Genomic DNA, 14,335 nt, shown 5'->3' with positions numbered 1-14,335 from the left:
CAATATTTTACTCATTTTTAGTGAACAAAAACTTACATAAGGTGCATCAATAATGATATTTATAGATTTTCAAATTCATGGCGAGATTAATTTATATCATTTTCAAATATCAACCAAACCATTTTTATCTAGGCCAATTTTTCTTAATAAAATCAATACTTTATTAAATATTTTAAATTTTAATTATGGAATTTAATATCTATTTACTCTTGGTATAAAGTTGTTTACATGATGAATATATCACATGATGAATAAGGATCAGAGCAAAAAAATAAAGAATATAAATAATAGATATATTGATTGTATACAAAATTTTAAAACAATAATGTTTATTCACATATAGTTTCACAATTGAAAAAGGATAATACAAAAGAGTATAATATGTATACACTGATAGTGTAAAGATTTATATATAATCATTATATCATCCATTATTCATTTTATATTATTTTTGTTTAAAAGAAAGTCAATGATAAGATAATTAGATATGAATGATAAATAATACAGTGACAATATAAAAAACTCTTATACGGTTAATAGATTTTTTTTCTCACTACATAAGATACCATAAGAAGTCTTCCAAATTATACATGTGAGATACACAATATTTACCACATTGATAATTTTGATAGTTTGAAATTGGTGTGTTGTAGCAATGGAGTGAGGATATTGATTGCAAAAGTGAGTTAGCTGCACTTACTCAACCATAGTGGGAAATGAGTAAAAAGCTCTCCCTTTACATTTTCTCTCTCAAAATTTATAAAGTCATAGTTTGTATCATTTCATATACTAGAAGTCATGATTGAAGAAAAATGTTTGATAATCATATTTTTAACTTAAATAAATTTTTTATTTATTAATGAGAGTCGATGATTACACAGAGTAATATAAAAATTGAGAGAGAGCCTCTTCCAATTTCTATCAACCCTCCCTTTTCCTTTCTCTTTCTTTCACTATACAAATATGTCTTCTTTTTCCATCCACTGCTTAACCTGACATAACACTCTTCACATTTACCATTTTCATTACCTATTATTTCCTCACTTCTCTTTTTATTTTTCAGCCCCAAATCTATTTTAATCACTCATTCCTGACTCAATTAAAGTGGAATTGTTTGGCTTCCACTTTGTTTTGAACTGTGTTTTTGTTGAATTGCATGTAATGGAATCTTGGAGTTATGTTTCTGAAGAAAAGGGGTATGGCTCAAATGACACTCTCTCTCCACCTACTACCTTTGGTAGGAGTAAAAGTTCAATCTTGGGATGGGAACTGAAAACCCCATGTAGCTTTTCTAATGATTTGTTAGCCTTAGGTCATCAAAACATTGATAATCAAGGTTTTGAGGATTTGGGGTATCCTGAAATGTTGGGGAAGAACTTATATGATGATCTGGATGGTGGACATGGTTCTAGAATCACTGGTACTACTACTGTTATGGCTGCTACCCCAAATCCATTTTCTGCAAGAGGGGACTGCAATTTCAGGCTTCCAAACTCTAATGGTAGCGATTCGTTCATTGATTTGAAGCTGGGACGATTTATTGATCATGGGGAAGCAATTGATGCAGCATTTTCCAAAGGTGCACCAATTATGTCATCTTCGGAGTCATCGACGCCCTCCAAGCGAGTAAGGGCTTCGGGATTGCGCTCGCAGACCGCGTACTGCCAAGTCTATGGCTGTAACAAGGATCTCAGTTCCTGTAAGGATTACCACAAGAGGCATAGAGTTTGTGAGGTTCACTCTAAGACTGCTATAGTTATAGTGAATGGCATTGAGCAAAGGTTTTGTCAGCAATGTAGTAGGTTGGTCAATTTTCCATGCTTTCATCTTTCAAATCCTTTAAATTGCCATTATAATTTGCTTTTAATTTTATGCTATATGGCTTTTAAAAGCTTTATTTGCTTTTAATTTCATTGTTTTTCTAACCAATCTATATGATTATGGTAATTGTCATTATAATTTTTGCTTTGCTAATTTTATACTTCAGATGTTCTGAAATGAACAAGCTTGAAATAAGAAGCTGTATTTTTATGATATATAGCTTGGCTTAATGTTTAGCTTATTATCCAGGTTTCACTTGCTGGCAGAATTTGATGATGGTAAGCGCAGCTGTCGTAAACGCCTTGCAGGCCATAATGAGCGTCGAAGAAAACCACAAATGGGTATTCATTCTGGAAAGGCTGGGAGGTTGCTTCAGCCATGTGGTGGTAATAATACATATTCTGAAATTAGATCATGATATAGCTTTCCTCTCTCCTCAAACTTCTAGTTTAAATTCCCATCCTTCATTTGAGCACATGCATTTGCTTCTGTTCATTTTTCACTGATTGCATTTCATGTGATTGACTGCAAACAGTGTTGATTGTCTACACACAATATAGAAGCATCCCTTTAAAAAACTGGTGCCCTTTTCAAAGGCTTCCTTTAATATAACCTTACAATCTCAATGGCTCGTTAAAAAACGTGTTAAATATTTTTGTTCAATTGTTTATTCAAGTTTCAATTTTGACCCTCTAAATACTGTATGCATTTCTCAGAGGTAATTTGCTAAAAGATATCCTGCTTTCACCCACAAAAGGTTAAAATTAAAGACATTTGCTGATTCTCAAATGCTGATTCACTCAATGGATATACTTCTGCAACACATGAAGTGTAATTCTATTTTTCCTCTTTGTTTTACAATATTAACTTTGTGTACCCAAAAATAAAATTCTTCCACTTGAGCTTGTTCTGTGCTGTTCCTGCCAATTGTGATTTGGATTCTATGGTTCTGTTGTGGATGTGAACCATATTTGATTTAATCTGAGGGGAAACGATTTTCAGTCACCATACATGTATGACTGAAAGAATTCCTCCCTGTAGGAATTAAGGTATCTCCTTATGATTAATCATTACCTTACGCCTGTATACTAACAACTAAGACTCTAATTTTTAGTAAAGAACTTGAATCCCCAGTTTTTATTTTTAGCATTAACCTTAATGTTTTAGGCTTTTAGCATAATATGTTGGGGCTTCAACCCAAATTCTGTCACTGGTTGATGGGGGAAAGATGAACCAGTGTGAGTTTCCATCACGTACTTGAAACTTCTAAAGTGCGTTATAGAATTTCCAAGTTGTTTTCAATATTCAGAAACTGATGTACTAGTCACTAGACATTATGCTTAGCAATGCGACTTAAACTTGTAGGTTTAGGTTCTTAATTGATTATTGAACCACTTCATTAACTTCTATTAGTTGTTGATTGAAATATGGTCTATGATTTGCATAATGAGTGATTCCAGGGCACAAGTTTTCTCCTCTGCACTCATCTGATATCACTATAATTGTTTGATTTGAACTTTATGAAGACCCTGTGGTTCTTGCAGATAGCAGATTCCAGGGGACCATGCTAACATCAGCATCTTATATCTGCCCAGATATGCTCCCTAGTCGGGTCATGCCTTCTGAGAAATATGAAATGAGTGGCTTCTGGAGACCTAATAAAGCAGAACATGGGACAGGTTTTAGGCATCTTTCTTCTCTACCTAGCTCCAATGGATATTCTCAGTCAAGATCCCTATTTCCTTCGTATAACCAAAAACAGTTTCCTTTTCTTCATGAAAATGGTGCTACATCCACTACAAGCGTCTTCTGTGACAACAATATCCAATATCCACCTGTCCTTGGGGCCCAAAATTCTCGGTCAAAATCAGTATACTACCAGGATAGTTCCTTAAGAAGTGAGGACTTCAATGTTTTTGATACAACATCAACTGTTCAAGGACTATCAGGAATTTCAGACTCTTGTGCTCTCTCTCTTCTGTCATCTCAATCCCAGAACTCATCAAGCCAATCATCTGAAATTCCCTTGTCTCACTCTTTGGTTTTTCCAAACAGCCATAGTCATCACTACAACATTAGTCAGGTCTCTGAGAAGGTCGGAATAAGCTCACTGACGTCTTCAAGCCAGGTGTCAGATAGGTTTCCATCAGAAATGAATCCTGTGGATGGAAATCATATTAATCCTGTGCTGATACCAGACAATGATGCTGATATTGTAAACTTTGAAATGGCCGATGAGATTTTCCAAGGTTCAGATTTTCTGAATGTGAAAGACCGTCTTTCTTGTGAAGATGGCACAACCATTGACTTGCTACAACTGTCGTCGCAGCTTCAGCGTGTTGAGCACCACAGGCAATCCTTGCAGGTGAAGCAAGAAAATGATTCTTTTTGCACTCTCCGGATTACTTAAGGTGGTTTGGAGAGATCTACTTTAGCATTTAGTTGCAGGTAAACTTGTGATTAGCACTACACATTATTCCCTACTTTGACATCATGTGTCTTGCTTTGAAGAAAAATGGGAAAATGAAATCTCTATGGCTGTCATTTAAGGGTCTTTATCAATGACTAATCCAATTATGAGAACCACCAATAGTAAATGAAATATTTTCTTAAATGTATTGTAGATCTTAAACATACCTTAATATACAGACATGATACATCAATTGAAACTTGTGTCTAGGTAGGCATAATCAAAATGAAATTGTATTAAGGGATTGATTAGCTCTTTAAATTATTATTTAATTTAATGACTAATATATGATTCTGATTGCCAACATAGCTATATGACTATACAAGATTCACTCAATGAGATATCTCAGTTCCAAGGATTAAATAAAAAGATCTCATTTTTCCCATGTGATGCAGGAAACAAGTTGTGGGGCATGTGACATAGACACAATTATGGCACAAGGAAGCAAAGAAACTTAAGATGGTGCCATTTCTCATTACTGCTAACTATTTAAAGTAGTTTGGTTTATGTCAGTTACCAACTAAACAAGTTGGGCTTTATCAATGATATTTATTAGATGGGGACACAATAGTCCCTCTCGTTCTTAATGTATGCATCTATCTGCATGTAATAAACAAGAGCCTGTGATGTATCAAAATTTGCTATTCAGGGCATAAGTACTTTAACCAGCACAATTATTTACTATTACTGATGATGCTTTTTAACTTGTTTTTATTTTTACTTTTTTATATAATGGAATGTTAATTTGCATAGGTATTGTAGTAATGCTATAATTGTCCATGGGGATAAAAATGATTCTTTTTTTATTTTTTAGAAAGAAACTTGATATAAGTGCTCAGCATAAGGTTGCCCTATGATATTACAATCTAGGTAAACTAGTAGGACAGGGTAAGACTAACCTGGTAACCTATTCTATTATCTTCACCTAGTGTATCATTTGGATTAAAAATGAACGATATGATAGTATTTTCGTTCGAATCCTTGCACTTGAACATCGTTGTCATTACCACATTAATGTCATCATTATATCAATTGTATATCAAACATTGTCGAGCATGATCATATCTTATCTTGCTCTTATTCTGATCGTATGATCATATCTTATCTTGCTCTTATTTTGACCATGTCATATCTTGCTTTTATCATGCTATAACTACCATACAACCTTAAACGCAAATTGAAGAACCTAGGGAGTGGAAGTCCAATAAATTTGTCGGGTTGAGATGCTGTCTGTAACAAAATTCAAACAGCATTTATTCAATGAAAGAAACGTGAAGCTTCAAATAGTCCCAAACTCCTATTGATTCCATAACAACCCACCTCAAGATATGAATAAATGTATATCAATATTTGAAGCAAAGTGAGTGCATATGCGCTTTCATCAAGATATTCAATTGTCAATTTAGGAAGATAGCCTAAGTAGTACACTGTTAAGTATTCCTACTTATAAATTATAAGGGTGAAGTGTGTTTGATTTCTTGCAACACTAGTAAAAAACAAATTGGTACTATCAAGGCTACCTTACCCCATGAGTAAGGAAATGATATCTTTTGTGAAGAGTGACTATCCCTCCCAACAAATGTAGCTTCTAGGAATTACGGTTGCAATTGCAATGTTTTTCGTATTCGATTTTCCTATAAAGGGTGGTGAAATGTGACATGTACTAGTTTACAATTTCTTGTCTCCAAGAGCCCAACTTGTGAGGTATTAATGCAGCAACTTAGTTCAAAACAATATATATTAATATATATGATATAACCTAACACATTCCACATTGGTTTCCTTTTGGATTCAAGCACTACTTCCATATAGAAGGTTGCAGCTAATAGCTGATAAAGTCCTTCGCAGATAAATTCAAGGACTTAGAATAAAATCTTGTCTTCACTGTCATTTTTGTAGTGCTTTGACATATGACAGAAAACATTATAGCCATATGCTTTGACATTGCCATAGTTAGTATAGCTGATTGAGAAATGACAATAGAAGGAACCCAAAAGTTTTACTAACTAGATTTTTTGCTCGAGTTCTTCATTACAACGCGCAGAAATCAGTTTTATATTCTACAAAAGGAATATGTCATAATTGAGGTAACTAGCATGTGATCATATGTAAACCCTACTAAATAACAGAACATTTTTCTTGTGGATGGGATTTATGCACCTGTGTTGCTTTCAAATACTTCAGTAGCAGCTCCTATGCATTCTGAAAATGCAGTTTCAACTTTTCACAATCTTGTGCAGATGACTTCAAAAGTGTAGATGATCTCTTCACGTCCCCGCGAAAAATTATTGTCTATGGTTAATTCAATAAGATTACCAAAGAAGTTAAAGTGCCAATGAATGTGCTTAGTAAAGAGAAAACTAGTTCTGAACTTGCATTTGGCAGCCATGGGTAAGCATCCGGAGGTGGCATTACGCAGTTGTCTCCATTGAAATAGATTCTTCGTGGGAAAGCCCATCCCTTATCAAACGTAAAGGTCGATTTGTCCTTACGGAATAAGAGCTCTGATTGCACATTCCCAGAGGGTCCAGCTGAAGAAAGAAAATCATTATAGAACTTAACTCCCCACAGCATACCAGTGTCATCTGTTAAAACCAAATCCCAAAACAATTACATAAGAATTGGAATATTTTCTTCAAAAGATCATCCTGACTATGATTATGGATATAGAACTTACTTAAGCCCTCATAAGGAGTTAGTGACTTGTAATTAAAGCTGAAAAGCTGGGTTAGATTATCAAAATTGGGGTGCTGCACAACAAGGTTCCATTGGGTATAGTTCATTCTGTAATTGAAATTTGTGATTGTGACCTTGACCCTCCAGTAATCTTTATATTGGAGCTTCACATGCCAATGCACTTTAATAGGACACATATGACTTGTACACTGGACTAGAGGTGTATTTATAGCTTTGCCTGGTGGTGATACAACTGAAGCTAAATGTGGAGATTCTGGACTATAACACACATTCAGAAGAGAAAAAAATATGTTAAGACATTTTCAGATATATACAGAAAGATAAATTAAGGACTTACTCTACACAGCTGCCAGGTGCAGCTTTGTTTTGACAGCCACAGGTGCAGGTTGGGCAATGCACTATTGTATCATTATAGAAGGATGAGAGTGAAACGCAACAAGTTGGAGTCTTTTGAGCCAGGAATTGAGAATAGGTGCAGGTGATATTCCAGGTCACTGCCACAAAATGTTTGAGTTAAGCTAATCAGAATCTAAAACTTGGTTTTCATTCCTCAGGATCTTTCTGAAACAATGCATAATGCACAAAGCATAAATAATTATTTGTAGTTACATCACAACTTATAATTTGGTTGATGAAAGAATAATTCCATCTCAACAACAGAGCCAATATTTTATTTGTAAGGAACTAATCACTTTCGAGGTTCGTGGCTGCCCCTCCCAACGAGTGTTTCTTGGGAGGACTGACTTGTTGGGAGGGGCAGCCAATATTGCTACCAAGAAAAATAGGAATGAAATGTGCAAGCACTGAATATGGAAAACTTGCAAGTCACCTAATCTGTATAATAAAGGCTAGTATGCATATCTTATATCTAAATGTTGGTTTTAGAAAGACAAACAAATATGACAAATTCCAAGTTAATGCATTTTGCAAATAACTCACTGAAAGCCTGAGTGATTCTCCTCTTGTCACTGGCAATAAATTTAGTTGGTCTCACAATCTTTGCAGGGCCACAAGTATAACCAGGCCCTGGTACTTTGAGGGTGAAATTTTTTGGAAGTTTAACTGTTTTGTTAGTTGTTCCTGCTGAACCAACAGTTAGTTGAAATGAGCTTACTGCAGTGTCTGGGTCCTGAGCCCATGCATTTAAGACACCCCCTCTGCAACAATTTGCAACATGCTGGTTGTAAGGAGTTCCTGGCAGTAAATCAACTACTGTTGGGTCCTTCTTACAACAATGTGGAATGTTCCCTTTGTATGTTGAACAATCACCTTGCTCTGTGGTTTGGCCTCCCATCATGTTCCAAATAACTTCCCTTTTAGCCCATGTCCACCCTAATGTCCATCCCGGAGCCTGAATATGGCGATATTGTTGAAAGTTGTACATTGTTACTACAGCCTGTTCAACACAAGCAAGAAGCATTCAATATGTTGATGAAATAGGGAAATATGAAAGCTGAAAGCTGATTTTTTTTGCATTTTAAGGTAATGGAAAGGTTGGTTTAATCTTTAGGCATACTAAGTTATTCATTGTCACAGTCCATAGAATCTTAACCTACAAGTTACATGTAATAACATATATTAGAGCATCCATATTCCATAGCAGTGTTCTTAGCTAGCCAAGTAAAATTGTTTAGGAAGTTAAATAAGGACAGTGCCTTATTGAAGCAAAGGTCCATAGAAAGAGAAACTGTTTAAAGTTAACCAATGAGACAACCTTCAAACATGGCTGCTTCTACAACTGAGAAATCCATCAAGCTAAATAGAATTCTAGTCTTACTATATGGTTCTTACTTCTTTGTGATTCCATAATCATTTTCAGGTTTGAGGTCATAATTGATAATATAATGTTTTTCTTGTAACATAGACACATTAAGAAAGTAATGATCACTTACAAGATAGCCATCACCAGTCCAGCTTATGATATCCCATTTGATTGTTAAATTTGCAGTTGGATCAAGTGGATCATAGGCCTCTGTACATAAACAACCACCAAAAATTGAAGACTTAAATTAAAGCAAACTTTTTTACAAATCAAAACCTCTATATATCTCACTCAATTGCTTTTCAATTGAAGTGGAGATTAGAGAAGCAATTTTTTCTTAAAAGTTATTTTGTATCCATGATTTTTGCCTAAAGTCACATTTCCTTATAGTTAGATAAAGAAACAGTTTGGTGCCTTTGATGCTGAAGAAATATTTTATTTATGTCACAACAATATATCACCACTAAAAGAATATTAATTCAACTCAGTTAGTTATCATATTTACAAAGAGTGTAACTGGGTTTCTGTCTATAGTTCTTTTTAAAAAAATGACTACTAGACAAAGAAAAAATAAAATAAAAACATGGCAAGCATTCTAGAAAACAAATAATATGGCAAATATCAGCATCAGCTTCAGCATTAGTAGTCCAAAAAACTACTTAAACTATTTACTCATGCACCTCTCTACTTTATCATTAAAAAACCAATGTCCTTTGAAAAGAGCCAAAATTTGACAACATTACTGAAAGAGACAGATTTTAAGAAAAATGGAAAATGGGTAGTAGAACCCCACTAAGAGTAAAGTATGAAAATGTAACAAAAGAACTAAACTTTATATATATGAGAGCATGAAAGAGAGGCAGCACCTGTAGAAATGAATGTGGTGCAAGAAAGTAGTAGCATGAGTAAAGTTGCTAATAAGTTGTTACCACGAGGAACAACAGATACAGTGAATGATAACCACAGATACTCCATTACCATTTCTTAGTGCAGAGACTTGGTCTCTTAGAATGTAGCTAGGACTCAACTACTAAGATCTGCAACACCACGTGACAGAAAGATCAAGTTTTGATTTATAGTTCAACTGAGACTTGCACAGAAGAAGAAGAAGTGTGATAAAACTAGCTGCAATCTATTTATCCTTTCATTTTCGAACTAATTTGTTGTCTCAAATCTTGTCTCATACTTTCCGGCTGTGTTTCTCATATTAAGTATGAGTTACTAAATTTCAATAATACCCTACCCAGACATTGTCAGATGTTGTATTTTTTGAAAAAGACAATTACAAATTAGAAGATCATGTTGGACTGAGAGTTTTAATTTTGGTGTTAACTAAATATAATCCCTGAGGAATTAAATTCTTTAGACTTTTGAGGTGTATGATTAAAGTGTTGTTCTCAGATATCAAAGCCTTACATTTTTGCACTGTAGGATATATGGGATCAAGCACAATACTCGATGACTCTTGTTTGGTTTTGGATGATGAGTGTGAGACATTATTACCGTTAACTGTTATCGTACGTGGAAGGTATCACCTGTCCCAATTTGGTGTTCTCGTTCCTGTCTCACTCCACTTATATCTATATACATCAATATAGTATATTATTTTAATTAAATTAAAATATAGTATTATTTTTGACTTGTTGACAAATACTAATTAGTCCAGGACATAATACAGAAACTTTATAAGGACAGAGTATCCGGTTCCATCATATGTGGCGTGCCTATTAAATTTGTTCGGGATAATATTGGAAGAATGGAACATGGGGACACAAATATGTTAAAGGAATGTTTTGCATAAGAGATGTTTTTATTTTGTTGTGTTTCTTTGTCCACCTTTTGGAACATATTAATTTCTATTTTTATAAGATTTCTATACATTACATCACCAAATTTTAAAAAGTAATAATATATTCTTATACACAATATTCATACACCACAAAAAAAATGTCATTTGTAAACCAACTTCACAGTACAGTGGCATGCTATATTTTTATTATTTGTATGGTGTATAAATATTTGTAGAAGAATTTATCATTTTTTTTAATTTTTAACTAGCAGGACTCTTATATAAATTACTTTAAGTAAATACTGTTGTTTATTACTAATGTCATCATGTCTAATCTTAGTTGATGGTGTGTTTGAAAAATCTTAGATGTGTTTAAAATTGAGTTAGAATTCTTGTTAGTATGAATTATTTGTCCTTTGTTAAAATTAAAAATACATAAAATATATATTGTATTTTGTACTATGCCTTTTCCGGTTCTTCTGCTGTCTGGTTGTGCTACTTTTCTTAGGCCTTGGCTTTTTGTTCACAGCCATAGCTATTTTTTTTAACAAAGGGTGGCTCGAGGTTCTGTCATTGGTGGTGTATGGGAAAATAGATATAAACAATTTTATTATAAGTTATCTAAGATTTGAATATATAAATATATGATTCTTAAGTTATAATAAAAATAATCTTATCATTATACTTAGAGCATAATAATCATCTCTAAGTTATAAGAGTAATAATTTTATAGGTAGACTCATCCACTATTCCCAATAACAAATATTTATTGTATTCAATTTTAAGTATTTGTCACTGGAGAGGAACTTTGCTCCAGAGTTAAGAGAGAATTAAAAAAAAATCGGCAAGTATTTTGTTGTATGTGAGACTCGAATCCACAATCTCATTCACTTTATTTCGTTTCTTAGACTCTTCACCATAATTATCAAATTACCTTATGACTTCAAATGAATATAATACTTGATGACATTATAATCAAACATCAACTTAACAAGATTATATTATATAACTTAAGGGTTAAAAATATTAAGTGGAATAAAAATATTGTGTATGGGACACAAAAGGAGAAAATTAATATTGGAAAATTCTATTCAATACCTTTCAAAATGTGAAAACATCATTTTTCTAGATAAGTTTTTCCTTTTTCTTTCCTTAAATGATACTTGTGGGCAGACACTTGCTCCTTAAATTAATATATGTATAAATTTATCAAGTCATCTCCAAGTCAAATTATATCTAATTCAAGTTTGGTTCGTTTATTTAACAAACTCAATTTTCAGTTCAAGTTCAGCTCATTTGGTTTATGAACCAAATTTATCGAGCTAAATAACGAATTGATTTTCGAACGAATACCGAATTAGTTCAGTTTATTGTCTACACTACTTAAATATAAGGGAGCATATTAGGAAGGAAGTACTTTTCCCCTCTTTCACGTGTTAAAGCATATGTTGGAGAAGAATCCAATAGGGCATGCAGTATAGTATGATAGTAACACATTATTAATAAATCAGCCACATGTATACTTTTAAGACGCATGCAATGCAAATTAAAGGGAACTCAGAATTAGGTTCTTAATCTCTTCAATACTAAGGTTTAATTAACATAAAAAAGATCTCCATTGGTACCTTTTTTGGGTTGTTTGATGGGTGTTATTTGGTGGTGGAGGATGATGATTCGTTCATATGCTTCACCTAGCTAGGGCTTTCATCAGAACCCTACACTCTTCATAGTTGAGGAGGCGGCGCAAGGTTTTTTATTACTACTTTTGTTGATTTTCAAATGATGATAGGCATCACAATTAGATACAAAATGATCAAAGGATTTAAGCAGTAATTTTCTATTTAGAGCATATATACGAATGCTACATTTAACTATACTTCATACTTCATGTACAATCTTTCTCCTAATTCGATTCAAGGATCCTCTTCATTAATAGAGAAATTAGTGATTGTTTTTCTTCATATTTCTAATAAAAAAATGTAATTTGTTTTTTTATTGACAAATGTTAATTTTTAGTATGTTAGTATTTTTGTTGTGGATGAGACTTCACCCTCAACCTTTTTCACCATCACCATCAAATCACTTTATAAACTTATTTTTTTGTTAATGATAGGAGTCGAACTCACAACCTCCTACATTTCATTCTTTACGTTCTTCATTTTCACCACTAGACCTACTTACAACTTCCTAATGGTCAATGTTAGATGGATATGAGTGCCACATGTATGGAATATCTTAATCATCATTAGAAATGCTCATACAATCTATTAGAACAAGTGAGATTCTATAAGTATTAATCAATTTAACAAATTTTGTTTTTTGTTTTAATAATTGTTGTATTACAATATAAAAAGATATTCTCTTAATATTTGTAATTCATTCAATTCAGTAATTAGAATATTATACACAATCCACTGATTTTTATTTTAAACTTATAGTTTTATATATAATACTTATTACAAAGTTTTTATTTATACTATTTGTTTTTAATACATTTTTGAAGGTTTACATTGAATGATAGATAATTTCTATATGAATAGTGATAATGAATTAGAGTTTAATATTATTGTTTATGAAGGTTATAAATAGAAAACTGAACTTTTAACCTTCGAAATGAATAAGGTCTTGGTATAAGAGCAAATAAACACACACAAAAACAATTGTAATAAAATTCACATTCACTTACCTATGAGATTTTTCACATCCTAAGAAATACAATTGTAATATTTCTTCTTATTAAAGTATCACAAACCCAACAACTTGCAAAACTACAATATAAGGACTTCAAATTTTGTGATTATGAAAAAAAGTTAAAATAATCAGATTGAATGAAATGTATTCAAAACGTAATTAGTATAATAAGGGTTGATATACTTTTAGAGTAACATAATTAAAATTAACAATCCTTTTAAAGGAATATAATAGTGCATACAACCACATATATAGCTACCTTAGAAATGACGAGTCATATATTTGTGATTCTTTCTTAGCATTATGGTGTTGAACACTGATATGAATGTGTTCATGATGATGGATGGTAATTGGTCATGACTTGAGAAGAAGGAAAGGAATATAGAGAGAGTGAGAGGGAGAAAGAATAAGTTAAAAAGGAAAAGAAAGGTGCACTCAAAAGAAAATAACAAAAACTAAAAAGGAAGTTCTAAAGCAACTTGCATTTGATGCCTATAGAAATAATAAGAAATATATTCAAATCTTTTGGATATTCAAATCCTATATTTGCATCATTCTTTATGGGTGGGAAAGTGGCAAAGCTTTTGCTAGCACAGTTTTTGAGGTATATATATATATTGTGAAGAAGGACTTGGATCTTGCTAAAGGTTAGATAGGTCCATATATAAAATTGTTAAGGTTCTTATTCCTCAATCATTTTAAAGTGTGTGCTGCAAGGTCACAATTAAACCAGAGAAAAAGGTGAAATTCTTATGATCATCATCATGCTACTTGGTATTATATTCATAAATCATAACCTATGATAAGGAATCAATATTCTTGCATTTCCACCCACCAACACTCAATTCCTGACCCTTCAAAAAGCAAAACAAATGATGCAGCCATGATGAACATATATAAGGATTTCATGACTCCAGTAGTACATGCATGCTGACCAACTTTCTCATTCTTTTCCATATTTGTCTTTTACAATTGAACCCTAATATTCCCTCATCCCATTTTTGTTTGCACCCCTTTTAACCCTTCATTGACTGGGAGTAATGGTAAAAGTTTGGATTCACTTTTTGTTAAGTCACTATTTACCTTGCATGGTAAAAATATAAAA

General features: G+C 32.8%; 2 protein-coding genes across 3 annotated transcripts; one reads left to right on the top strand and one right to left on the bottom strand.

The window, feature by feature from the left end:
* On the top strand, positions 1,064–4,997 carry LOC109344670 (squamosa promoter-binding-like protein 6). Its single transcript, XM_019583427.1, has 4 exons — positions 1,064–1,802; positions 2,071–2,207; positions 3,366–4,269; positions 4,687–4,997. The coding sequence occupies exons 1-3, from the start codon at positions 1,162–1,164 to the stop codon at positions 4,229–4,231; spliced, it is 1,644 nt and encodes a 547-aa protein (XP_019438972.1). The 5' UTR covers positions 1,064–1,161; the 3' UTR covers positions 4,232–4,269; positions 4,687–4,997.
* Positions 6,276–9,895, bottom strand: LOC109344657 (protein COBRA-like). 2 transcript variants are annotated; one of them, XM_019583414.1, is made up of 6 exons: positions 9,617–9,895; positions 8,881–8,960; positions 7,928–8,384; positions 7,326–7,482; positions 6,969–7,246; positions 6,276–6,876 (listed from the first exon to the last, which is right to left on the bottom strand). In XM_019583414.1, the coding sequence occupies exons 1-6, from the start codon at positions 9,729–9,731 to the stop codon at positions 6,590–6,592; spliced, it is 1,374 nt and encodes a 457-aa protein (XP_019438959.1). In that variant the 5' UTR covers positions 9,732–9,895; the 3' UTR covers positions 6,276–6,589. The 2 variants fall into 2 exon arrangements, with proteins under 2 accessions (XP_019438959.1, XP_019438964.1); XM_019583419.1 differs by lacking the exon at positions 9,617–9,895 and adding an exon at positions 9,256–9,359 and having other exon boundaries at positions 6,277–6,876; positions 8,881–9,036.

The sequence above is a fragment of the Lupinus angustifolius genome, chromosome LG01 (assembly GCF_001865875.1).
Source record: "Lupinus angustifolius cultivar Tanjil chromosome LG01, LupAngTanjil_v1.0, whole genome shotgun sequence".
Lineage (NCBI taxonomy): Eukaryota > Viridiplantae > Streptophyta > Magnoliopsida > Fabales > Fabaceae > Lupinus > Lupinus angustifolius.
This window is presented reverse-complemented; position numbering and strand designations above follow the sequence as displayed.